This window comes from Macaca mulatta, chromosome 16 (genome assembly GCF_049350105.2).
Source record: "Macaca mulatta isolate MMU2019108-1 chromosome 16, T2T-MMU8v2.0, whole genome shotgun sequence".
NCBI lineage: Eukaryota > Metazoa > Chordata > Mammalia > Primates > Cercopithecidae > Macaca > Macaca mulatta.
This window is the reverse complement of record NC_133421.1, coordinates 68,103,467-68,130,512: the sequence shown is the minus strand read 5'-3', so window position 1 is coordinate 68,130,512 and position 27,046 is coordinate 68,103,467. Positions and strand designations below refer to the sequence as shown.

Genomic DNA, 27,046 nt, shown 5'->3' with positions numbered 1-27,046 from the left:
GACGCGCCCAGGAGTGGCGCGCTGGGCCCCCGCGTCACGGCGCCCGCGCTCCTCAGCTCCCGGAGCCCTGCGGGCCCGCCCCTGGGGCGGGACTGGGCGGCTCCCGGAGCGAGCCCCCGCCCAGCTGACCCGCCGCTCTCCGCCTCGCTTGCTCCTGCCGGGCGTGCTGGGCCCCGCCGCCGCCATGTCCGGCTCGTTCGAGCTCTCGGTGCAGGATCTCAACGACCTGCTCTCGGACGGCAGCGGCTGCTACAGCCTCCCGAGCCAACCCTGCAACGAGGTCACCCCGCGGATCTACGTGGGCAACGCGTGAGTCCCCCCAGTGAGCCCGGCCCCGCCGTCCCTCTCGGGACGCCCCGCCCACTCGAGGCCGGGGTCGGGGTGTCGCGAGTCTTGGGTTGGGGGAGCCCGGGCGCGATCGCCCCTCCGGGAGCCACAGCGGGGGCTTGGGAGGTGGCTGGAGTCGACGCCTACCCCAGCGCGTGGGGCCAAGGAACTGGAACCCTGCCTGGCCGGGCGCGGCCATTCCCCGTCGCGGGGTGCACGGAGCCCGGGGGGCGCCTGCCTGGGTCCTCAGCCGCCACCCCCTTGGGGCTTGGCCTTGGGCGGGGTCGGGGCTACCATGTTCACTTAACAGGTGGCCCTCGGTCGCCCGGCCGGTCTCCTGCCAGCGCGTCATGTGACAGCTGCCTGGTTCTGCAGTGAGGTCACCGCGGAATGTCTGCCTTCGCCGCCATGGCAACGGGCCGACGTCACAATTCGGGCATGGAATTTTCCTGGCCCGGCAGTCCCGGATCAGGGAACCTAAACACCCCAAACGAGCGAGTCCGGGGAGCTGGGCCGGGATTTCCAGGCCCCCACCTTCCAGATGTGGTTTGATTTACAGGAGATTCTAGAACGGTCCACTGATAATCCCCCTAAGGACCTGAGCCATTACCTAGAAAAGGCTCTTGACCTTTCACTCCCAGGCTCTGTCACCCTGGCTGGAGGGCGCGATCTCGGCTCACTGCAACCTCTGCCTCCTGGGTTCAAGCAATTCTCCTGCCTCAGCCTCCCGAGTAGCTGGGATTACAGGTGCCCACCACCATGCCTGGCTAATTTTTGTATTTTTAGTAGAGATGGGGTTTTGCCATATTGGTCAGGCTGGTCTCTTGGCCAGGCTGGTCTCAAACTCCTGCCCGCGTCGGCCTCCAAAAGTGCTGGGATTACAGGCGTTAGCCACTGCGCCTGGCCAGTAAGAATTTTTTTTTTAATTTAAATTTTAAAATTTTTTATAGTAAGAATGTCTAATCAGCAGAAGAGAACCAGTGTTAGAATTCTGAGATGTGAAATAGGAGCCACAAGAAAGAATAGATTAGCATGCCTGTACAGCCTTGGAAAGGCTCAGGTTGGATTTTCATGAGACTCTGAGGACCCAGTTACCAAAATCCTAAGCTCCATGGCTCAGCCCAAGGATGGCATGTTGAAAATTCAAAACTAACCCTCCTCCCATTTTACAGAGGAGGAAATGGTGGCTCAGAGTGTGTGAGGGACTACAAGGACAGGGTCAATGTCTTGTTCATGTATGTATTTCCTGACCTCTGCTAGGACCTGCTGTTCAGCCTGCCAAGGACTGCCACAGAAATGGGGTTCATCGTGGAACTAGAAGGGGTCCATCAGGCCCTAGCCTCATGGGGACAGTTCTCATCCATTCCATCATTCATTCACCAGTCTGAGCGCCTACTTTATGTCAGGCACTGTACAATGTTCATTCATAGTAGAGATAGTAATAATGATAATGGTAAATTTTTTGAATATTGAATTATTAATAGTATTAGAGGCCTGGCGCGGTGGCTCACACCTGTGATCCCAGCACTTTGGGAGGCTGAGGCAGGCGGATCACCTGAGGTCAGCAGTTCAAGACCAGCCTGACCAACATGGTGAAACCCTGTCTCTACTGAAAATACAAAAATTAGCTGGGCGTGGTGGCCGACGCCTGTAGTCCCAGCTACTTGGGAGGCTGAGGCAGGAGAATCGTTTGAACCCGGGAGGTGAGGTTGCAGTGAGCCGAGATCGTGCCATTGCACTCCAGCCGGGCAACAAGAGTGAAACTCCATCTAAAAAAAAAAAAGTATTAGATGAATGGGAGTGACTCTTCAAAGGATTTTTTTCTATCAGCCACTGCTTTACAGTCTTGTGCAGTGTCCTAAGCAGGAATAAACAGAGTCCCACAGTGTCAGCCAAAGGCTTCAGGAATTGCAAAGCTCTAGAGACACCCTTCCTCTTGCCCCAAGCAGCAAGCAGGCCTTGTTAGCCTCAGGAACGCCGCTTGCTTGGGCAGCTTGGCCATTCAGCTGTCATCACTTCCCAAGTGGAAACCAAGGTTGTGCACGTCTGGTGTAGCCAGAGTGGCAATTGCTGATGGCCCCTGTAGAAAATACATCCCTTGCCCTCTAAGCACATCTGACTTTGACTTGGCCAGGGGTGTGGAGGTTCCTCAACAGGAAGGATCAGTGAGCACCAAGCACCAAGAGGACTTGGGCTCCATCCCCTTAACAAAATCAGGGCTGCAGCCATGTCCTCACAAGGCAGAGACAGAGCCTGTGTGAGCCACATTTGCCAGGCCTTGGGGGTTTTGCAGCAGATGTGGGCATGAGAGGCAGAGTGAGGTGTAAGATAGAGCAGGGCTGGATGTCGGGAGAAAGGAGATCTTCCCCCAGCTCTGCCACCGGCAGCACATGGGGCCTGTGCTTATCCCTCTGCTCATCCTGTTGGCCCTGAGTTCAAGCTCTGTTAAGCGGGGATATTGCCATCCTTGTTCCTCACAGGGCTGCTCGCAGTAAGCAAACAAGATCACATAGGAGGTAACATTTTATAAAGTATAAACTGCCATTTGGGCTGGGATGTTTTGTGAGATGAAATAAAAGGGCCTTTTCACCATTCAAACCAATTATGATTTTTATTTTTATTTTATTTTATTTTATTTTATTTTTCAAGACAGAGTCTTACTCTGTCACCCAGGCTAGAGTGCAATAGCATAATCTCGGCTCACTGCAACCTCCAACTCCCGGGTTCAAGTGATTCTCTTGTCTCAGCCTCCCGAGTAGCTGGGATTACAGGCCTGTACCACCACACCTGGCTAATTTGTGTATTTTTAGTAGAAACGGGGTTTCACCATGTTGGCCAGGCTGGTCCCGAACTCCCGACCTCAGGTGATCCACATGCCTCGGCCTCCCAGAGTGCTGGGATTACAAGTGTGAGCCACTGCACCCAGCCTTAGATCAATTATTTTGTAACCTCCCATAGTTCTGTTGGGGCCACTTACTCCCCAAGTACTAAATCACCCAAAAGAGCTTTGGAAATGTAGCTAGTGGAAGGTGGTAGGTAGGATCCCTCTAGGGGGCAGGGAGGGGGCTGCCTGGCGCGTGACAAATTTATTTTTCTACACTCATTCACCACTTATTTATTCAGCACCTACTATGTGGCAGGTACTATAGCAGGTGGTGGGGAAACAGACTTAAAGCAGACATGGTTCCTCTCTCAAGGAGCTCAAAGCCTGGATGTCTAAACACAGAAGCACAATCAAGCATTAGAATTGTAGTGCTCACTACCATGTCCGGCTCTGTCAACGGAATAGCCCATTTAATGCTCATAAGAACCTCAGGGAGAAGGCACTGTTATCCCCATTTTACAGAGAGGGAAACTGAGGCACAGAAAGGTTAAATGGCTTCTTAAGGTTGCCTGGCTAGTACCTGGGCTGGGTGCAGACCCAGTTAGTCTGGTTCCAGAGCCCATTTGTAACCAGTTGGCTATGTACACCCCCACCACAGCTTAGGGAGCATGGGGCCAAATGGAATGGAGGGGAGACAAACACTGCAGAGGGTGTGAAAGATGAGAGGGCGCATTTCTCCAGAAAAGGTGGGAAAGAGCATTCCAGAGGGAACAGCATGGCTATGAAACCACCAGTCTATTTGGGGAAGCTGCTGGCAATTCGATATGGCCAGAGTCAGGGAGGAGGTCATAAGTTGAGGCAGGAGAAGCCGGCAGGGGCCAGAGCATGGAGGGGTTCCTTGCTTTGCCAAGAGGTTTAAATCCTCCTTCATCTTCCTCCCCCTGGGGCTGCCATTTGGTTGGTTAATCATCCCCACCATTGTCTCCCGTCCAGGTCTGTGGCTCAGGATATCCCCAAGCTGCAGAAACTAGGCATCACCCATGTTCTGAACGCGGCTGAGGGCAGGTCCTTCATGCACGTCAACACCAATGCCAACTTCTACAAGGACTCCGGCATCACCTACCTGGGCATCAAGGCCAATGACACACAGGAGTTCAACCTCAGCGCTTACTTTGAAAGGGCTGCTGACTTCATCGACCAGGCTTTGGCTCAAAAGAATGGTAAGCGACCTCCCGCCAGGAAAAGATGGGAGGCAGCTTTGACTAGACTATCCCTCTGGAAAACAGGCCCACAACAGGTGTCTTCTTGGAAACCTCCTTGTTTCCCATCTTCTGGGGTGAATGACAGAGCTGTAGGTCTCTCTCTGCTCACCTGGCTGCCTGTCAAGTGGCCCCATGTGTCACAGGATGTGCAACTCATTCACACCGTGGCAGCCCCAGGGTCCTTGCATTTGATTGCACTTTGGCTGGAGGTTGGTTTCCAGTTGCTTACACATCCCCCATTCGAACAGCTGTAACGATGAGGAAGACGTGTTCATGTGTTCATGTGCATGGCAGGAAGTCCTGAGGTGAAAGAGCATAGGGGCTGGTTGATTCAGCAGTTCCGTGGTAGCATCTGGACCAGGCCCTTTCCCTTTCTCTCTTCTGCCACCTCAGTGTTGGGTGCTCCCGTCCTGGTCCCAAGATGGGATCCGGTCACCACATCCAAGCAGGACAAAGTACAGCAGATGAGACACTGCAGCTATCTCTTCCCACCTTTTCTCTCTCTCTCTCTCTCTCTTTTTTCTGAGACGGAGTCACACTCTTGTTGCCCAGGCTGGAGTGCAATGGCGCGATCTCGGCTCACCGCAACCTCCACCTCCTGGGTTCAAGTGATTCTCCTGCCTCAGCCTCTTGAGTAGCTGGGATTACAGGCATGTGCCACCACGCCTGGCTAATTTTGTATTTGTAGTAGAGATTGGGTTTCACCATGTTGATCAGGCTGGTCTCGAACTCCTGACCTCAGATGATCCGCCCACCTCGGCCTCGGCCTCCCAAAGTGCTGGGATTACAGGCATGAGCCACCGCACCCAGCCACTCTCTCTTTTTTAAAGAGACAGGGTCTTGCTACATTTTCTAGACTGGTCTCCAACTCCTGGCCTCAAGCAATCCTCTCACCTCAGCCTCCTGAATAGCTGGGACTACAAGCCCATGCCACCATGCCTGGTCTCTCTCTTTTTTTAAGAACAAGTAAAACATTTCCCAGAAATTCCCCTCACATCTCATTGGCTAGAGATTCATGTGACTGCCTGGCAAGGGGAAAAGGGGTAGCTGTGGTCGGCTTAGGTTGGCAGTCAGCAAACCACAGCCCCCCCAGCCAAATCTTCCAGCCACTTAAAAAACACTTTCTGCAGCCCCCAAAGGTAAGGTAAGACTGAAGGAGAACTACCAAGGTGCTGGCAGTCACCAAGGCGTTACAGCAAGAAACCCTAGAAGGCCACAAAGCAGACATCAGCTGAGCAGGCTGGGCCACTCGCCCTTTCTCCCTTTCTGCTTTTAGCTATTTCTCTCAGCTCCTCCCTTAGCCTCTTCCTCCCTCCCCACCCCAAACCCTCCCAGCGGAGGGGACCCCCATGAGGTGTGATCAGCCTTGGCTCTACTACTCTGATGATTCTTGGGCCCAGCAACCTCACCGTCTGAATTATTTCCAGTAAACACAATTTTCTAGACCACTGGACAGTGCACGCTCAGGGCTCAGAGAGAAGCTTTACTGTGGGAGTATCTGCAGACTTTGCTGACAGGCCCCTCATGGTCCTTGCCGGTCACTGTCACCCCCCACCCTGCCCACGCCCTCCACTCCAGCTGTACTGAGCTCCTCACCCTGTGTAGACATAGGCTGAGTGAAGGGGAAGGATTTTGTTGTTCTCATGTAATATCAATTGGTCATTCATTCAGGGAATTTCAAGCTCTCTGACTTTGTTTCCACTTCCCAAAACCTAGGAACATTCTCTTTTTTTGACCTCCTGTCTCAGTCCAGGTGTGCTGGGTCTTCAGTCTGAAAAGTTCTCTATGCCTCTCCCTACCCGGTCCTCTGGCAAACTCCACCTCGTCCTTGGCATGGTGTCCTCTCTTCCATGAAGCCTGCCCACAGGCTGGGTCCACTTTGTTCCTTGTCCGTCTCCTTAGCACATAGTAGGTACACCACAAATGATTAATGAGCAAGTGATGAAGAATTCCATGGGCTCTAATGCCAAGTATAAATGCTTCCAAGAATGAGTGGCTAAGTGAGTCAACAGAAACATGCTGGCCTCCGACAGGGAGTGGGGTCCAGGGACCCATCACTGAGAGCTAGGTGGGATGGCTGAGGATGCTCAAGAGGGAGCAGTCACTTCCAGCTGGGAAAACCAAGGGAGGCTTCATGGAGGAGGTGGCATCTGGGCTGGGCTTAGAGGAATGGGAGGTTGAACTGGCCCCTTTTCCAGTAGGCTCTGTGTGCACTGGGCATGCAAAGTATGTTCTAGATGGTGAGGTGGCTGCTCTGCAGAGGGTCTCATTCCTAGGGTGGGGCAGGGGAAGCCCCATTCTGAATATTTTGGGCATACAGGCCAGAGGGTGAATGGGCAAGAAAGTGGAGGACTCCTGCTTCCTGATTTGGAAGGCATTGAGAAAATAGAGTGGTGTTTTGCAGGTAGGGTGATGGGAGCAGAAGAGACTCTGTTGGACTCTGGGCTAGCAGATTCCTTGCCAAACAATGCCCTTATAGAGGTGTTAGTAGGTAATAATTCACTCAGCTAGTCAGGAAATATTTATTGAGCATAAGGTGTATGCTAGAGATTGTAACACATCCAAAAATCAATGCCCCACATTTCTTGCCTTTGTTTTTTTTTTTTTTTTTTTTGAGATGGAGTCTGGCTCTTGTCACCCAGGCTGGAGTGCAGTGGCGCAATCTAAGCTCACTGCAACCTCCACCTCCCAGGTTCAAGTGATTCTCCTGCCTCAGCCTCCTGAGTGACTGGGATTACAGGCATGTGCCACCACGCCCAGCTAATTTTTGTATTTTTAGTAGAGACGGGGTTTTGCCTTGTTGGCCAGGATGGTCTCGAACTCCTGACCTCAGGTGATCCACCCACCTCGGCCTCCCAAAGTGCTGGGATTACAGGTGTGAGCCACCGTACCCAGCCATTTCTTGCTGTTAAGGAATTCGTCCTCTGGGAGAGAAAGTCGATCTGCGCATGTCTGGCAATGACACGGGACCAGGGCTGCTGTAGCTGAGGGTGTACCAGGTGCCACCAGAGGATGCCCAGTATTGGGTAACATTTATTGAGTGCTCATGGATGCCAGGTGCTAACCTAGAGGATTCATGTGTCATCTCCTTTAATCTTCTAACCACCTTGTGCAATGGGTACTATTGGCCAGATAAGAAAACCGAGGCACCTTGAGGTAGGTAGATCATGAGTTAATAACCAGTGTATTGGTCAGGATTCTCTAGAAAAAACAGGACCAATAGAATATACAGTGGTCCTCCGCATCTATGTATGGGAACTGGTCTGGGTGCTGTGGCTTTACAGGTTACCTTGTGCCATACGTGTGAAACAAGGGCCTTCTGATGGCCAACCCACCCTTAATGCTGGCCAGTCTATTTTACACAAAGTTTTAAGTTTTCCTGGCGTCAGAGTACTCCATAGTCTCCCTTAAATCCTGTCTTGAAAATTTTCAACATAGTTCCTAGCAGGGTGGGCTTATTTGTGCCTGACCCATGCTTCTTCGAGACAAAACACCACGCTTACACCACACACACACCACAAAACAAAGAACAGGTAAAAGGGCACACACACACTTGCAGTGTATGTGCACAGTGTATGTGGGTTCCACATCTGTGGATTCAACCAACCGCAGACTGAAAATATTAAAAACAACATAAAAAAAGTTATGTCTGTACTGAACATGTACAGACTTTTTTCCTTGTTATTCTCTAGATGATATAGTCTAATAACTGTTTACATTGTCTTGGGTATCATAAGTCATCTGGAGATGATTTAAAGTATAGGGGAGGATGTGCAGAGGTTATTTGCATATATGATGTCATTTTATAATCAGGAACTTGAGCATCTGTGGATTTGGATATCTGCAGGAGGTCCTGGAACCAATCTCCCCTGTGGATATTGACAGATGGTGTCTATTTTTTATATATATATATATATATATATATATATATATATACACACACACACACACACACACACAATATTAAAATATGTTATATATATTTTTTAATAAAAATAAACCTGTATATAAATACATAATATATAATATATATTATAAATATATAAATACATAATTATATGTAATCTATTTTACATAATTATGTTTTAAATTTAAATTTAATTGTATATAATATTAATATATTTTATATAATATAAATATATAATTATATTAAATATTTTATTTAATATAATTATATCTAATATATGATATAATTTTATCATTCATAATTTTATATAATATAATATATAATTATATAATTATATTATATAGTTATGTGTTTTATATTTACATATAAGATATATGTTATATGTAGTCTCTATATATTACATATATTTACATAATATATAGTTTATATGTATATTAATATATTTTTTTTAAGACAGAGTCTTGCTCTGTCACCCAGGCTGGAATGTAGTGGCGCAATCTTGGCTCACTGCAGCCTTGACCTCCCAGGCTCAAGGGATCCTCCTGCCTTGGCCTCCAGGTAGCTGGGACTACAAGCATGCGTCACCACCCTGGCTATTTCTTTTTTTTTTTTTTTTGAGAGATGGCATCTTACTATGTTGACCAGGTTTGTCTTGAACTCCTGGCCTCAAGTGATTCTCCAGCCTCTGCCTCCCAAAGCATTGGGATTACAGGTGTGAGCCACCGCACCTGGCCATATATTATTTTATATATATTTATTATATTGATTTATATATACATATATGATTTATTTTAAGGGATTGACTCATATGCTTCTCAGAGCTGGGAAGTCTGAAGTGAGGCAAGCTAGCAGGCTGGAAACTTTGGCAGGATTTCTGTGTAACAGTCGAGGTGTAATATGTCTTCTCCAGGAAACCTCAATCTTTGTCCATTAGGTCTTCAACTGTTTTGATGAGGCCCACCCACATTATCAAGGGTGGTCCCCTTTTACTTAAAGTCAACTGTCTGTAGATGCTAATTACAGCTACAGAATACCTTCACAGCAATATCTAGATGAGTGTTTGATCAAGTGACTGGGCATTGTGCATTAGCCAAATGGATGCATTTTACCATTACAATCAGTCAGTCAAATTTAAACCTGGGTTCATATGGCTTCAACAATGTGGGGTTTTTTTCTTTTTTCTTTTTTTTTTTTTGAGACAGAGTCTCACTCTGTTGCCCAGGCTGGAGTGCAGTGGTGCGATCTCGGCTCACCTCAACCTCCGCCTCCTGGGTTAAAGCAATTCTCCTGCCTCAGCCTCCCAAGTAGCTGGGACTACAGGCGCACGCTGCCATGCCTGGCCAATTTTTTGTATTTCAGTAAAGATGGGGTTTCACCGTGTTGCCTAGGCTGGTCGTGAACTCCTGAGTTCAGGCAATCCGCCTGCCTCAGCCTCCCAAAGTGTTGGGATTACAGGCGTGAGCCACCACGCCTGGCCTTTTTTTTTTTTTTTTTTGAGACGGAGTCTCGCCCTGTCACCCAGGCTGGAGTGCAATGGCTCAATCTGAGTTCACTGCAACCTCCGCCTCCTGGGTTCAAGCAATTATCCTGCCTCATCCTTCCGAGTAGCTGGGATTACAGGCGCACGCCACCATGCCTGGCTAATTTTTTTGTATCTTTAGTAGAGATGGGGTTTCGCTATGTTGGCCAGGTTGGTCTCGAACTCCTGACCTCGTGATCCACTTGCCTCGGCCTCCCAAAGTGCTGGGATTACAGGCATAAGCCACCGCACCCGGCCCCTTGCAGGCTTCTGACAGCACAGATGGGTTTCACCCACTTTCCTACTCTGTGGGCTCGTCCACCTCATATCTGTGTGCTGCCTCCATGTTGCTTCTGCTAAGTGGTGGGCTGGTCATTCTTTGTATTTATCTTTCTACTGTGGATGGGCCTTTGGGGGTTTCTAGCTGGGGTCCATGATGTACAGTGCTGCCTATGAACATTCTGACCCATGTTTGTGAAAGTGAATGCATATCTCTATTGGACCTGGGCCTGGGAGTGGGATTGCTGGGCCAGAGGGGATGCACGTGTTCAGTTTGAGGAGATGCCGCCTTGCCACACAACTTTCCAAAGTGGTTGTTCCAATTCACACCCCACCTCCCCCAGCCATGCAGAAGAGCTCCAGTTGCCCCGTATCTTCACCAGCACTTTGGGTTTTCCATCCTTTTCATTTTAGCCATTCTGGCGGGCACACAGTGGCGTGACATTGTGGTTTTAAGTGGCACTTCACGGAAGAGTCTTGACCGATGCCATGGTGTGATGGGACGCCCCCAGCTCACCGCGTCTCCCCTGTTTCTTACAGGCCGGGTGCTCGTCCACTGCCGGGAAGGTTACAGCCGCTCTCCAACGCTAGTTATTGCCTACCTCATGATGCGGCAGAAGATGGATGTCAAGTCTGCCCTGAGCATCGTGAGGCAGAACCGTGAGATTGGCCCCAACGATGGCTTCCTGGCCCAGCTGTGCCAGCTCAATGACAGACTAGCCAAGGAGGGGAAGTTGAAACCCTAGGGCATCCCCGCTGCCTCTGCTTAGAGGTCTACGGGGGAGGCCGTGGGCAACGATGTCCCGAGCTGCCATGTTTAGGAAACACACTGTACCCTGCTCCCAACATCACAAGGCACTTGTCTACAAGTCTGTCTCAACACAGTCCTGGGCCACTTTCCCCACCCTGGGGAGTACACAAAGAAGCTTGCCAAGGGGGGCGTCCTCGCTCCCCAGTTGTCCTGTTTCTGTAACTTTCGATGTCTTTTCCCTAGGATGGGGGCTCAGAGGGGGAAGGCCTGTGGCCTGCATGCTTCCCGATGGCCCAGGGCAGGAGGTGTGTGGAAGCGTAAGGCCTAGGATGCTCATAGAGGTCCCTCATGACCTCCCTTCCCCTACTCCCAAATCCTCTCTTGAGTGGGGACCTCAACACCTTGAGCTCTAGTAAAGGAACTATGCAAATGCAGGCCACTCTCCCCGCCACGTCTGTGCCCCCCACTGTCCCCACAGCCTTCCACACCCTGTACATAGGCAGAGCTCTCACGTCTTGAGGTCCGGAGCTGGGGCAGGGGTGTCTGTCAGTCATTAGTGGATGGAGATTCCCATAGCAAGGCTGCATTGAATGATTTCCTTAGGAAGAATGGTCCCTACACAAAGAGGCCTTGTGTGGGCAAACCTGGAGAACCCTCCTAAATCCATAGAGTTTTCAAAATGTGAATCTTTGGAAGCCTTGAGTTCAGAATCTGCTGCTCTGGAATATTTCGCTTTGACCTTATCTCAGTCACTTCATTTTTGAGAAGAGCGATGCCTTGGGCATGCTTTCTTTTTTTTTCTCTCTCTTTTAGAAAACAGGGTGTTGAAGTCCAACCTATTTAAAAACCCCACCATTTGGAGAATTACAAGGGTTTTGTCCTGAATTACAGCGCTGGCAAGCCCAAGCCACTCGTGCTAACTGCTTTTTGTCTTGGTTGCTATTCCAAGAACAGAAGGAGGAAGTTGGCCAATTACAGCATGTGTGCATGGGTGTGTGTGGGGGGTGCCTCTCAGAAATGCGGCCAGAAGACAGCAGGGAAGTGAAAAGTCCCAGGCACACACCCTGCCCATTGCAGGTGGCTCTTAGAGCTCTCTGGTGCCAGCATGGGATTCCTGAAGTGACTCAGCCAGGCAGACACAAGACATGGCGGAGTATCCAAATGGATCCTTTACTGGTGGTAGAGCAAAAAAACCCAAACGCAGTCAGCCTTTCAAAAGACTTTCTAAGGATGATATTGGAATGCACTACCCCTCACATGTGTATGCACATTTGCCAGAATATAAGAGTTTTGTTTTAAACACAGTCTTGTTAGGATTTTACATTATTATTATTATGGAAAGTGATTGTGATGCTATTTATCTTCAGGGTCACTCTGGGCAAAGAGAAGGTCCTCAGCCATGCCCCCAGCACCTTGCACATAGTTGTCTGATAAAAGTTTAAGAAATTAAATGCTTTTTGAGCACCAAATATACATAGGGCATTGTTCTGGTGGGTGTTTCACGCTCCCAGAAGCCTGAATTCATGGTAGGATCACTTGCAAGGCCTTGTGAAGGTATCTTACCTAAAATGAAATATCAGGGACTTTTGTTGACTATTTACAACTCAGTTTTACATTTAAATTCAGGCAGTGTTAATATGCCAAGGTGGGGAATGTGCCTTTTTCAGAGTTGGCCAGGAGCTCCTGGCTGGGACACGGAGAAGCAGGTGTGGTGTAAGGCCTCACTCCCGGCTATGAAGGTCTCTGATCACACAGGAGCAGTCCTGCCCAGCCTGGTCATTTGCTGTCCACTTTTCTCTGTGACCACAGCAGCCCTGAACAACTAGGATGTGTCTTCTTCTCCAGATAGTGAAAAAGGTGTCCAGATAAACCCACCTAAGTGAAATGGCCATCCTCTAAACTGGGTACCTCACTGCACAGCTTCCAGGTAGCCTTCCAACTTAATCTAACTTGAGCCTCACAATAACCCTGTAAAGTTAGTAGAGCTTGTTCTTGTATTGTGGCCTTTATTAAAAAAGGAATTGAGGTTCAGAATGATTAAGGGCATGGCCCCCAGGGTTGTCCAGCTCTATAAGGTGGAGCTGGGTAAGATTTTGGGTTTGCTGCTCCCTGAAGCTGGATTCTTTCATATGATACTCTTTTGCAAGAAAAGGGCTCCCTGGGATTTCCAGGTGTACTGCACATGCCCTTGATCCAGCTCCGGAGAAGCAAGTAAAAAGGGTGGGTCCCTCATAGGCTAGAATGTGCAGCTCTTTCTCCAGGTGGGATGTAGTACCCCTAAGTAGAGCTTTCTGCTCTGCTCCTGGAAGAGGCTAGGGAGCTGGGGCTGGGGCTCCCCTCCCATGCCCAGGAAGTGGTCACCCCATGGGACAGGCACAGCTACTTACGTGAACACAGCAGGTTGGTGTGGCTGGCTAACTAGGACCTCTCGAAAGCCTCTGTGGGGGCATGAGGGAGAAAAGGCCACTGGGAGAATCACTGCCTTTACTTTGGAACTACTTTTATGCTGATAACTTGGGATTTCTTGATAGTCCTTCACCCCCAAAACCCCGTATTTACTTAACGAGATTTAGCTCCTAGTTCTTCAAGTAAAATAAAAGTCTCTTGTGTAAGAGCCAACACATGCCCAGTTGTGGATGGGAGCTGTTCCTGGACAGCCTTCTACCGCCTGGGAAGTGTTGGAACAGGAACTCAGGGTGCCCTTACCCCCTCCCCAGACCTGATCCCTTTCTTTGACAGAGCACCATCCAGGCAAAATTAGAGCGCCAAATGGTTTTCTTCTCAATCTTAAAGCAGTATACCGTTCCACAGGCTGGTCTGTGTCCCTGCCACTCTGAGTTATCCAGAAACCACCACCTACAAATGAGGGGACTCATCTAGAAGACCTCTAAGGTCCCTTTTGGCTCTGAGGGGTCTCTAATAATCCCCACTTGGAATTAAGCACCGCAAGGAAATTATGGGTATGTGAGTCATAATGTGATGGCCAGCAGGTGGCGCTGCCTTCCACCCATGGTGATGGATGGTTCGGAAAGGGAATGTTGGGGCCTTTTGTGCCACAAGTTAAGATGCTACTGTTTTAATAAAAATAAATAAAGCACTGATCTTCAATTTGAAGACATGAGCTTTTCTCGCAGGAAATTTTCTTTTTCACAGAACTGGTGTCAGGAATCACTGAAGGGCTAACAGTGATGGTCCTTCCAAGTCAAGGTTTTAACCTGATTGGAAATAGAAGACATTTCAGGTTGAGAGAACAGATTGGTTGGAAGCTTAAATTTTGTTGCCTCTTAACTCCGCCAGATTTTAGGGTAATTTGATTGTGAAAGAGTGAATTTTCTGGACAGAAAAGGGAGAGCTACCAAATTGTTTTTTTATTTTTTAAAGGAAGTTTAATGTCCATTGTATCACAAATCAGTGTTAAAACACCAAAACTGTAGCCAAAATAAATGTCTTACATTACAAAGGTATTGTTTTTTTTTTTGTCCTTCTTATCACAGTTGATTTTCTTTTATGTTTTTATGCTTAGCTTTTTTCATGAGGGCTTAGCTTTTATATTTGCTTTTTCTAACTTTTTAAAAATAATCATCTTTAAAACATAGCTGTTCTGAGCTAGTTATAGGTTCCATGATGGTCCTGTTTATGCAGTAGATATTGATGAACATCTCTCCAGTACCAGAAATGTTCTGTTAGGAATATTCTTAGGTAGAATGGCCCACCTGGATGAAGGAGGTAAGATTTGTACTCCTAAGACAGTAGGGGACTAGGGTGTTCATCTCAAGGTAGCCTCACGTGATGACTGGGTGGCATTTTGGGATTTGAGTGATCCTGCAAATGAACAGTCCCTAAACATATCCCCTTCCCCCAGATGCCTTAAATTCCACTATTGGTGTTATGTTCCTTTGAATAAAAAACCTTAGAGAAAGTGGGTGCCTTTTCTCCCAGACAGAAGTCTGGGCAGAGAAAGCCCCTTGAGGTTCCTGTTGCCTCTATCATATGAAGCAATTGGACTCGTTCACTATTTGTCAAAACTCTGACAACATAATCTTTATGGTTCTACACAAAATCTAAAGGCAGAGCACTAAAATATAAAACAGGTAAAAGTGTTTTTAAGTATAATTTTAAAAATTTTTCATTAAAAATAATATGATATGTATATAGTAATACACTTAAACAATGCAAAAGGCTTATGTGGAAAAGTGAGTCACTTGCTCCTTCAATTTCTCTCCCCATAAGCATATCCTTACAGGAAAATCTCAAGCATATATAAGCACACACATGTGCACACATGTGTATATACAGAGATATCTCTGCTTTGTTGTTTGTTTTGCTTAGCTTACATTTTAGTTATTGTTTTTATCGTTCTACCCCATTCATCTTAACAGCTACATGGCCTCCATTGTGTATGGATGTGCAAATAAAGACAAGGTGATCTGGACATCCCTCAATGCAGGCTACTGCCTAAAGGCAGAAGTTTTCCCTCCCAATCCAGATACTTCCTTTTTACCACCTACCAGTGGGAGCAAAATCTGTCTTAAAATGCAGCCGATAAGGAGAATCCTCAGTTTCTATTAATTAGAGATAGGGGCCTCCTCCAGAACCAAGTAGAGAATTAAACAAGATGACCTTTGAGATTCCTTCCAGATCAAAGATTCTATGATCCCAAGGAGTCAAAGGAACGTAATATACTTTCCAAATTTGGCCTGTCATTCAAAGTCTGGTCCAAATGTCACAATTTTTTTTTTTTTTTTTTTTTTTTTTTTAGACGGAGTCTCGCTCTGTCGCCCAGGCTGGAGTGCAGTGGCCGGATCTCAGCTCACTGCAAGCTCTGCCTCCGGGGTTTACGCCATTCTCCTGCCTCAGTCTCCTGAGTAGCTGGGACTACAGGTGCCCACCACCTCACCTGGCTAGTTTTTTGTATTTTTTAGTAGAGACAGGGTTTCACCGGGTTAGCCAGGATGGTCTCAATCTCCTGACCTCGTGATCCGCCCGTCTCGGCCTCCCAAAGTGCTGGGATTACAGGCTTGAGCCACCACGCCCGGCCCAAATGTCACATCTTACCATAAGTATCCCAGACCCTCCCCAGGGGAAAGAGATTGTTCTCTCCTTTGAAGGCCCATAAGAAAATTGTCCTTTTAAAAAAATGCATCTGGTGAGGATGTGAAGCAACAGGAACTCTTTGTTTCAATGGGGAATGCAAAATGGTACAGCCACTTTGGAGGACGGTTTGCAGTTTAGTTTCCTGCAAAACTACACATACTTTTATTGCACAATCCAGCAGTCATGCTCCTTGGTATTTATTCAAATGATTTGAAAACTTATGTTCATATAAAAACCTGCACACAGCTGCATGTGGTGGCTCATGCCTGTAATCCCAGCACTTTGGGAGGCTGAGGTGGCAGATTACTTGAGGTTAGGAGTTTGAGAACACTCAGGCCAACGTGGGGAAACCCCTTCTCTACTAAAAATACAAAAATTAGCCAGGTGCGGTGGTGCTCACCTGTAATCCCACCTACTCGGGAGGCTGAGGCAGGAGAATCACTTGAACTCAGGAGGCGGAGATTGCAGTGAGCTGAGATCACGGCACTGTCCTCCAGCCTGGGAGACAGAGTGAGACTCCGTCTTAAAACAAAAAACCTGTACAAAATATTAATACCACCTTTATTAATAATTGCCAGAACTTGAAAGCAACCAAGATGTCCTTCAGTAGGTGACAATAGGAGACTAGATAAACCGTGGTAAATCAAGACGATGGAGTATTACTCAGTGCTAAAAAGAAATAAGCTGTTCATGCCATGGAAAGACATGGAGGGCCGGGTGCGGTGGCTCATGCCTGTAATCCCAGCACTTTGGGAGGCCGAGGTGGGTGGATCACCTGAGGTCAGGAGTTTGTGCCCAGCCTGACCAACATGAAGAAACCCCGTCTCCACTAAAAGAAAAAAAAAAAAAAAAAAAAAATTAGCCAGGCATGGTGATGCATGCCTGTAATCCCAGCTACTCGGGAGGCTGAGGCAGGAGAATTGCTTGAACCTGGGAGGTGGAGGTTGTGGTGAGCTGAGATCGTGTCATTGCACTCTAGCCTGGGCAAAAACAAAACAAAACAAAACAAAACATGGAGGAACCCCAAATGAATATTTGTGAAATAAGTGAAAGAAGCCAATCTGAAAAGACTATGTATGGGTATATTCCAACTCTACAGGACATCCTGGAAAAGGCAAAAATAAAGGTACAGTAAAAAGATCAGTCATTGCCAGGGGTTGGGGAAAGTTGGGGAGGGATGAATAGGCAGAGCACATAGTTTTTTTGGACGATGAAAATACTGCTAATCTATGTGATATTATAATGGTAGATGTATGTCATTATACATTTGTCCAAAGCCGCAGGATGTACAACACTAATGCTGTGATGTAAACCATAGACTTCAGGTAATAATGATGTGTCATGTAGGCTCATCAATCATAGCAAATGCACTACTCTGGTGGCGGGATGTTGATAACGGGGGCGGCTGTACATGTGTGGGCACAGGAGGCACGTGATAAATCTCTGTGCCATCCACTCAGTTTTGCTGTGAACCTAAAACTGCTCCAGAAAAAAAAATAAAGTCTTTTTTTTAGAAAAAAGCACCCAAACTTTTTTTCAGTGGCACTGACCACCTTCCATCTGGTGGTGGAGTTGTCTGGATGCAGAAATTATTTCTTCCATGGTATGCAAGCTCCTGGAGAGGGAGTGCATGTCCTCCTTGCTTTATTAAACGTTTGGCAAGTGAACATTGGAAGAAGCAACTCGACAGAAACAAAAGCTAGTAAATCATCACATGGAAAAACAGTTTTTCTAGAAATTAAGGTTCAACTATTAAATTCAATTTTTTAAAAAATCGGCTGGGTGCCACTGGTGGCTCCCGCCTGCAATCCCAGCACTTAGTGGGATTGTGGGAACACCTGAGGTCAGGAGTTCAAGACCGGCCTGGCCAACATGGCGAAACCCCATCTCTACCAAAAAAACAAAAACAAAACAAAAAAATTAGCTGGGTGTGGTGGCTGGAGCCTGTAGTCCCAGCTACTTGGGAGGCTGAGGCAGGAGAATTGCTTGAACCCAGGAGATGGAGGTTACATGAGCTGAGATCGCGCCACTGCACTCCCACCTGGGCAACAGAGCAAGACTCTGTCTAAAAAAAAGAAAAAATCAACAGCCCAAACCCAGTGTCGACGATCTTGTTTATGGGTTGAACTGCATTTCTCCCAAATGCGTATATTGAAGTCCAAAGTTGCAGTACCTGAGAATGTGACCTTATTTGGAAATAGGGCTATTACAGATGCAATTCGTTAAGATGAGATCATTAGGCAGGGCCTAATCTAATATGCCTGACATCCTCAGGAAAAGGGGAAAACTCGAACACAGAGAGAACATCATGTGAAGATAAAGGCAGGGATTGGGGGTGACGCTTCTGCAAGCCAGTGAATGCCAAAGCTTGTCAGCAGTCAGCAGAAGGCAGGTAAAAGGCCTTTGTCACTGTCCTCGAAGGAACCAACTTTGCCAGCGTCTTGAACTTGCACTCCTAACCTCCAGCGCTGTGAGACGACTTCTGTTGTTTATGCCACCCAGTTTGTGGTACTCAGTTACGGCAGCCTCAGCAAAGTGCCGTCTATGAGAGCCTCTATTTTGTGGGTGAGGGCAGGGACCAGGCTGGGTTTTCTGGAAAACAGCCGTGTAATATCCTCATCAGACCCACCAAACTCTTCACACTCCCTCAGACACAGCATTCACTTCCAGAAATAACTCTGTTTTTTTTTTTTTTTTTTTAACTTTGTAGAATACTACTCAGCCAAAAAAAAAAAAAAGAAAAAAAGGAACACGTTACTGATACGTACAACTTTGATAATGGAAATAATGCTGAGTGAAAAAAGAAAAATCCCCAAAGGCTAAAAACTAATTGATTCCATTTATATAACTTTTTTTTTTTTTTTGAGACAGTCTCACTCTGTCACCCAGGCTGGAGCACAGTGGTGCGATCTCGGCTCATTGCAACTTCCACCTCCTGGGTTCAAGCGATTCTCTTGCCTTAGCTTCCCAAGTAGCTGGGATTACAGGTGTGTGCCACCATGCCCAGCTAATTTTTGTATTTTTAGTAGAGACAGGGTTTTGCCATGTTGGTCAGGCTGGTCTCGAACTCCTAACCTCAAGTGATCTGCCTGCCTCGGCCTCCCAAAGTGCTGGGATTACATGAGTGAGTCACTGCACCTGGCTGCATTTATGTGACAATTTTGAAGTGAAAAAAAAAAGAAAGACAGAAATGGAGATTAGATGAGTAGTTGCCAGGGGTTAGTTGTGGGAGGGAGGGCAAAGGAGGGAAGGAGGTGGGCAACAGGAGAAAGACTTGTGATCACAGAGCTGTGCTTTATCTTGACTGTGGTGGATCCCCAAATTTACACGTGACAAGATTGCACAGAACTAAGTATACACACACGTGAATGTGTGTGCCCACAGAGAGTACAGGTTAAACCACGGGAGATGTGGGTAAGATTGGTAAATTGTGCCAATATCAATATCCTAGTTGTGCTATTGTCTTATAGTTTCTCAAGGTATTACTGTTGGGGGAAACTGGATAAAGGATACATGGAGTCTGTATTTTTTTTTTTTTTTTAATTTTTTGAGACAGGGTCTCACTCCGTCATCCAGGCTGGAGTGCAGTGGCACAAGTATGGCTCACTGCAGCCTCAACCTCAACCTCAAGTGATCCTCCCACCTTAGCCTCCCGAGTAGCTGAGACCACAGGCGTGCGACACCATATGCCCAGCTAATTTTTAAATTTTTTATAGAGACTAGGTCTCATCATGTTGCCCAGGCTTTTATTTATTTCTTATAAGTATATTTAAATTTATAATTATATCCTAATTTAAAAATTTTAATTTAAAAAATTACTCTGAGGCCAGGTGTGGTGGCTCAAGCCTCTAATCCCAGCACCTTGGGAGGCTGAGTTGGGCAGATCACCTGAGGTCAGAAGTTTGAGACCAGCCTGACTAACATGGAGAAACCCGTCTCTACTAAAAATACAAAATTAGCCGGGTGTGGTGGTGCATGCCTGTAATCCCAGCTACTCAGGAGGCTGAGGCAGGAGAATTACTTGAACCTGGGAGGTGGAGATTGTATTGAGCCAAGATTGTGCCACTGCACTCTAGCCTGGGCCACAGAGAGACTCTGAAAAAAAAAAAAAAAAAAAAAAATTCAGTCGTACAAGGATGTTCATAGCAGCCTCGCTGAAAATAGGAAAAAAACTGGAAATAACCTAAACTACTCACAATAGGAGTCAGCTAAAACCCTGGGGGTTTAATTCCAGGGAATACTGTGAACAATGACAAGTTTGTGGACTGAGTAAAAATAAAGAGCTTTCAATGACTTAACATTAAATGAAATGGCAGATGTCACAGCAGGTTCTCACTGAGCCATTGGGAGGGGTGGAGATCATTTAGAGGTTCAAGTCCACTGGATTCTTCTTTTTCCATTTAATATTACTTCACTTCCAAATAAGGAAAGGACAGGAAATCACGTCTGGTCCTGAGCCTTGCCTTCCTGCAGTCACCCGCAGGTGGCAGACGTGTTCCAGGGATGAACCCTGCTGCCTCTTCAATGCAGATGGTCCAGCTGCTCCCAACAGCAGGTGGGGCTATAAGCATCCATCCTACCTGCTCAAGGAACCCAGGCATCAGAACTGCTCTCTCCCAAGTCCACTGTGAGAAGGCAGTCGTCTGGCCATGAGAGGGTTAACAGTCCACATTCCAGATCGAGGGAAAAGGAGGCTGGAGGGTCATAGACAAGGGGAGGGGGCGCGGAGGGCCAGCTTCTCACAACACTACCGGCTCTGCTGGGAGAGATAGATCACCCCCAACAATGGCCACAGCTGTTTTCATCTGCCCTGAAGGAAACTGACTTAGGAAGCAGGTATCAGAGAGGGCCCTTCCTGAGGGGGCTTCTGTCTGGCTTGTAAAACTGTCAGAGCAGCTGCATTCATGTGTCAGATGATGGATGATAGAAAGGAGGACAGTGGGCTGCAGATGGACACAGCGACTTGCAAGTTGAGGCAGGTGGCAAAGGGCTTGCAGAGGCTCTGCAGGTGGGGCATACTGATTCATTACCCAGTTAAAATACCAGGAAGATATGGGCAGCCTGTTCGCAGGAGCTGCTTGTCCTCAAACAATCTGTCTTCAATGAAAGCTTCCTCTGGCCCTCCTTTCTCTTCTGGCACCTCAGGTGTGAACCTTTCTCCCCCATGCCTCTACCGGCCCTCCCCTCCCTGCCGCCCCGGCCCTGTGCCGCTTATTATATGCAGGGCCAATAAGGCAATTTCTTCTAGCTTCTTTGTGACCAGTCGGTCCTGGGATGGCTTCATGGAACACATCCTGTGGTGTGCACCAATGAAGCTCTCCATACAGGACTCAAAAATGTTTTTGAAAAATGTAACCAGCTGGAAGACAAGAAAATAAAATGTCAGCACTAAAAACGCTGGCTGTGGCTTTTGCTAAGGAAAGGAATTTGGTGTTGTCTGCTTGCACGCACAGCCTGGTTGGGGAAATGACTGTCTTCAGTATATCACCCTGCGAGCCACAGTGAGTGCCCTGGCTCGGAAGTGCCTGTCACGGTGCACAGGATCCCCGAGGAGCATGAGCTGGGATTTCCTCTGTGCTCTCCATCACAGGAGCCTGAGTGACCAGCGCATCCTCGGTTTGTAACCAGAATCCTGCCCCATCTCCCAAGTGGGCACCCTTGCTCTGGCCCTCTAGTTCTCTCTCTTGCCTTCCGGAGAATGCCAAGAGAGGCTTTCTTAGGTCAATCAATGCTGAGACTTGTGAAGTTAGGACGGATGGGATTTCTTTAAAAGCATCATTTTGCCTCTAGCTGGGTCTATGGAGGTCAGACACCCCTTGGGCCATTTGTTGGTGGGGTGACAAATGAACTTGGCCTGAGAAATGGAGTAGGCTGGGCTCAGCCCCACGAAGCACTCGGAACTGCACATTCTCTTTGTTGAGCGGGTCCACAGTTTGTTTTGAGAATGCCTGAGGGCCCAGGGAGACAGACAATTAAAAGCCGGAGCTCATTTTGATATCTGAAAACCACAGCCGCCAGCACGTGGGAGGTGCCGGAGAGCAGGCTTGGGCCCTGCCTCACACGCCCCCTCTCTCTGGGTCACCTGGGAGTGCCAGCAGCAATTTGGAAGTTTGCTGAGCTAGAGGAGAAGTCTTTGGCGAGGGTTTGCTCTGAGCACACCCCTTTCCCTCCCCCCCGGGGGGGCTGAGGGAAACATGGGACCAGCCCTGCCCCAGCCTGTCCTCATTGGCTGGCATGAGGCAGAGGGGGGCTTTAAAAAGGCGACCGTGTCCGCTGGAGACCAGAGCCTGTGCTACTGGAAGGCTGCGTGCCCTCCTCTGGCTGGCACCATGCAGCTCCCACTAGCCCTGTGTCTTGTCTGCCTGCTGGTACACGCAGCCTTCCGTGTAGTGGAGGGCCAGGGGTGGCAGGCCTTCAAGAATGATGCCACGGAAATCATCCCTGAGCTCGGAGAGTACCCCGAGCCTCCACCGGAGCTGGAGAACAACAAGACCATGAACCGGGCGGAGAACGGAGGGCGGCCTCCCCACCACCCCTTTGAGACCAAAGGTATGGGGTGGTGGAGAGAATTCTCAGTAAAAGGTCCTGGGGAGGTTTTAGAAACTTCTCTTTGGGAGGCTTTGGGAAGACTGGGTAGACCCAGTGAAGATTGTTGGCCTCTGCCAGCACTGGTCAAGGAACAGTCTTGCCTGGAGATGGGGGAAGGATGGCTCACTGGTGCAGCCTTCTAATTCAGGTGCAGGGGCATGAGGCAACAGACACTGGTGAGAGCCCAGGGCAGGGAGGAGGCTGGGGTGGTGAGGGTATGGCATCAGGTTATCAGAACAGGCTCCGGGGCTCAGAAAAGAAAAGGTTTCAAAGAATCTCCTGCTGGGAACATAGGAGCCACGTCCAGCTGCTGGTACCATTGGGGAGGGAACAAGGTAAGGGAGCCTCCCATCCACAGAACAGCACCTGCAGGGTGCCAGACACTCTATGCTGGCGGTGGCTGTCTCCATGACACAGACCCATGTCATGGAAGCCCCAGGAGGTGAACCCCCAGCTTGAAGGGGAAGAAACAGGCTCCACGCACTCAGTAACTTGGTAGTGAGGAGAAGAGCTGAGGTTTGAATCTGGTTTGATCAACTGCAAGATAGCCCTGGTGTGTGGGGGGGGGTGTTGGGGATAGATCTCCACAAAGTAGTGGGAGAGGAAGGCCAGAGAGGCACCCCTGCAGTGTGCATTGCCCATGGCCTGCCCAGGGAGCTGGCACTTGAAGGAATGAGAGTTTTCCGCAGTTTTAGCCCCTGACATGGGTGCAGCTGAGTTCAGGCCCTGGAGGGGAAGACAGCATCCTCTGCGCAGGAGTAGGCACATCCGTCCTCAGTGGCCACCCCATTCCCAGCCTTGCCTCATTCCAGGGGAGGGAGAAGGAAGAGGGACCCTGGGTTCCTGGTCAGGCCTGCACAGAGAAGCCCAGGTGACAGTGTGCATCTGGCTGTATGGTTGGCAGGAATCACGAGGCCGTGGGTGGGGGCTGGAATGACACTTCAGACTGAGGGCTTCCCTGCCCTCTGGCCATTATCCAGGTGGCAGAGAAGTCCACTGCCCAGGCTCCTGGACCCCAGCCCTCCCTGCCTCATAACCTGTTGGGGCTATGGGGTGCTAAAAAGGGCAACTGTATGGGAGGCCAGCCAGGACCCTGTGTCTTCCAAATGGAGGACAAGGGTGCCTCCTCCCACAGCTCCCCTTCTAGGCAAGGTCAGCTGGGCTCCCGTGACCTCCTGAAGGGCTGTAAGGAACCCAAACACAAAATGTCCACCCTGCTGGACTCCCATGAGAGGCCACAGCCCCCAAGGAAGCCACGTGCTCAAAACAAAGTCACAGTCTGCAGAGGAAGTGCCTGACTTGGGGCACTATTCTTGGAAAGCCCCAAAATGCCCCCTTCCCTGGGCAAATGTCCCCCCGACCACACACACACCCCAGCTCTGCAGAGGTGAGGATGCAAACCAGACCACAAACCAGAAAGCAGCCCCAGACAATGGCAGTGGCCACATCTCTCCTGCTGTGCTTGCTCTCCAGAGTGGGGGTGGGGAGCAGCCTTCACTGTCCCCTCTCTGGTTTGGTCTTAAGACTATTTTTCATTCTTTCGTGTCACATTGGAACTATCCCCATGAAACCTTTGCGGGGTGGACTGGTACTCACACGACCATCTATTTAAAAAGCTCCCACCCATCTAAGTCCACCATAGGAGACATGGTCAAGGTGTGTGCAGGGGATCAGGCCAGGCCTGGGAGCCCCATCTCTGCCTGCCCAGGGAGTATCACCACGAGGTGCCCATTCAGATAACACAGAACAAGAAATGTGCCCAGCAGAGAGCCAGGTAAATGTTTGTGGCAGCTGAACCTGTAGATTTTGGGTCAGAGCTCAGTCCCCCTATGGTAGGAAAGTAACTAGAGTGAAAAACAGCCCTCGGCTCCATCCCCCAGCCCAGCCTCCCATGGGTGCTCGAACACAGAGCCTCCACTCTTGTGGGAGCCAAAAGGTGCTGGGACCCCAGGGAAGTGGAGTCTGGAGATGCAGCCCAGTCTTTTGGGCAAGTTCTTTTCTCTGGCGGGGCCTCAGTATTCTCATTGATAATGAGGGGGTTGGACACACTGCCTTTGATTCCTTTCAAGTCTAATGAATTCCTGTCCTGATCACCTCCCCTTCAGTCCCTCGCCACCACAGCAGCTGCCCTGATTTATTACCTTCAATTAACCTCTACTCCTTTCTCCATCTCCTGTTCACCCCTCCCAAGTGGCTGGAAAAGGAATTTGGGAGAAGCCAGAGCCAGGCAGAAGGTGTGCCGAGCACTTACCCTGCCCAGGCCAGGGACCCTGTGGCACAAGTGTGGCTTAAATCATAAGAGGACCCCAGGAGAGAAATGATAATAGTAATATATAACAGCCGACGCTTTCAGCTATATCTGCCAAATGGTATTCTCTGCATTGCGTGTGGAATGGATTAACTCACAGTGCTTGGGGCGGCCCATTTTACAGACTGGAAGAAGAGAGAGATTAAGGAACTTGCCCAAGATGACACCAGCAGTGAGCGATGGAGCCCTGGTGTTTGAACCCCAACAGTCATTTGGCTCCGAGGGGACAGGGTGCGCAGGAGAGCTTTCCACGAGCTCTAGAGCATCTGGGACCTTCCTGCAATAGGTGTTCAGGGGAAAAAGCCTCTGGAGACAGGCTTGGCAAAAGCAGGGCTGGGGTGGAGGGAGTCGGGCCGGGCCAGGGCAGGGGTGGCCAGGCGGGCGGCCACCCTCACGCGCGCCTCTCTCCTCAGACGTGTCCGAGTACAGCTGCCGAGAGCTGCACTTCACCCGCTACGTGACCGACGGGCAGTGCCGCAGCGCCAAGCCAGTCACCGAGTTGGTGTGCTCCGGCCAGTGCGGCCCGGCACGCCTGCTGCCCAACGCCATCGGCCGCGGCAAGTGGTGGCGCCCGAGTGGGCCCGACTTTCGCTGCATCCCCGACCGCTACCGCGCGCAGCGTGTGCAGCTGCTGTGTCCCGGTGGTGCCGCGCCGCGCGCGCGCAAGGTGCGCCTGGTGGCCTCGTGCAAGTGCAAGCGCCTCACCCGCTTCCACAACCAGTCGGAGCTCAAGGACTTCGGTCCCGAGGCCGCTCGGCCGCAGAAGGGCCGGAAGCCGCGGCCCCGCGCCCGGGGGGCCAAAGCCAATCAGGCTGAGCTGGAGAACGCCTACTAGAGCCCGCCCGCGCCCCTCCCCACCGGCGGGCGACCCGGCCCTGGCCCCGGCCCCGCGCCCCACGTTTCTGTCCTCTGCGCGTGGTTTGATTGTTTATATTTCATTGTAAATGCCTGCAACCCAGGGCAGGGGGCTGAGACCTTCCAGGCCCTGAGGAATCCCGGGCGCCTGGAAGGCCCCCCTCAGTCCGCCAGCTGAGGGGTCCCGCGGGGCGGGGGAGGGAGTTGAGAGTCACACACACTGAGCCACGCAGCCCCACCTCTGGGGCCGCCGACCTTTGCTGGTCCCACTTCAGAGGAGGCAGAAATGGAAGCATTTTCACCGCCCTGGGGTTTTGAGGGAGCGGTATGGGAGTGTGAAAAGTCCAGGGACTGGTTAAGAAAGCTGGATAAGATTCCCCCTTGCACCTCACTGCCCATCAGAAAGCCTGCGGCGTGCCCAGAGCACAAGACTGGGGGCATCTGTAGATGTGGTTTCTAGGCCTGGTTCTGCCACTAATTTGCTGTGTAACCTTGAACTGCACAATTCTCTTTTGGGATCTCAATTTCCACTTTGTAAAATGAGGGTGGATGTGGGAATAGGATCTCGAGGAGACTACTGGCATATGATTCCAAGGACTCCAGTGCCTTTTGAATGGGCAGAAGTGTGTGTGAGAGAGAAAGAGACAGAGAGAGAGAGAGAGAGAGAGAGAGAGAGAGAATGAATGAGGTTGCATTGACTCAGTGCCAAGGTCCCTTCCAGAATTCAGAGTTGTGATGCTCTCATCTGACAGCCAAAGATGAAAAACAAACAGGAAAAAAAAAAAAAAGTAAAGAGTCTATTTATGGCTGACATGTTTATGGCTGACAAACTCCTGGGAGAAGCTATGCTGCTTTCCAGCCTGGCTTCCCCAGATGTTTGGCTACCTCCACCCCCCTCCATCTCAAAGAAATAACATCACCCATTGGGGCAGAAAAGGAGAGGGTCCAAGGGTGGTGGGAGGGATAGAAATTACATCCACCCCAACTTCCCAAAGAGCAGCATCCCTACCCCAACCCATAGCCATATGTTAAAGTCACCTTCCGAAGAGAAGTGCAAAGTCCCAGGACACCAGGCTCAAGGGAGCAGCCATCACGAACTCACAGACCAGCACATCCCTTTTGAGACACCGCCTTCTGCCCACCACTCACAGACACATTTCTGCCTAGAAAATAGCTTCTTACTGCTCTTACATGTGATGGCATATCTTACACTAAAAGAATATTATTGGGGGGAAAACGACAAGTGCTGTACATATGCTGAGAAGCTGCAGAGCATAATAGCTGCCATCCAAAAATCTTTTTGAAAATCTTTTCCAGACAACCTCTTACTTT

At 49.4% G+C, this 27,046-nt stretch overlaps 2 protein-coding genes and 1 long non-coding RNA gene across 3 annotated transcripts; all 3 read left to right on the top strand.

The window, feature by feature from the left end:
* Positions 1–141: 141 nt before the first annotated feature.
* DUSP3 (dual specificity phosphatase 3) lies at positions 142–11,006 on the top strand. The gene is given in 3 exon segments (NM_001266548.1): positions 142–309; positions 4,145–4,371; positions 10,659–11,006. Coding segments are annotated over 3 exon segments (558 nt in total). The 5' UTR covers positions 142–184; the 3' UTR covers positions 10,865–11,006.
* Positions 11,007–16,976: 5,970 nt separating this feature from the next.
* Positions 16,977–19,146, top strand: LOC144335756 (uncharacterized). The gene is made up of 2 exons (XR_013406888.1): positions 16,977–17,813; positions 19,019–19,146. It is a non-coding gene; the product is annotated as an uncharacterized LOC144335756 (long non-coding RNA).
* Positions 19,147–22,274: 3,128 nt separating this feature from the next.
* On the top strand, positions 22,275–26,053 carry SOST (sclerostin). Its single transcript, NM_001194608.2, is given in 2 exon segments — positions 22,275–22,512; positions 25,273–26,053. Coding segments are annotated over 2 exon segments (642 nt in total). The 5' UTR covers positions 22,275–22,292; the 3' UTR covers positions 25,695–26,053.
* Positions 26,054–27,046: the final 993 nt, after the last annotated feature.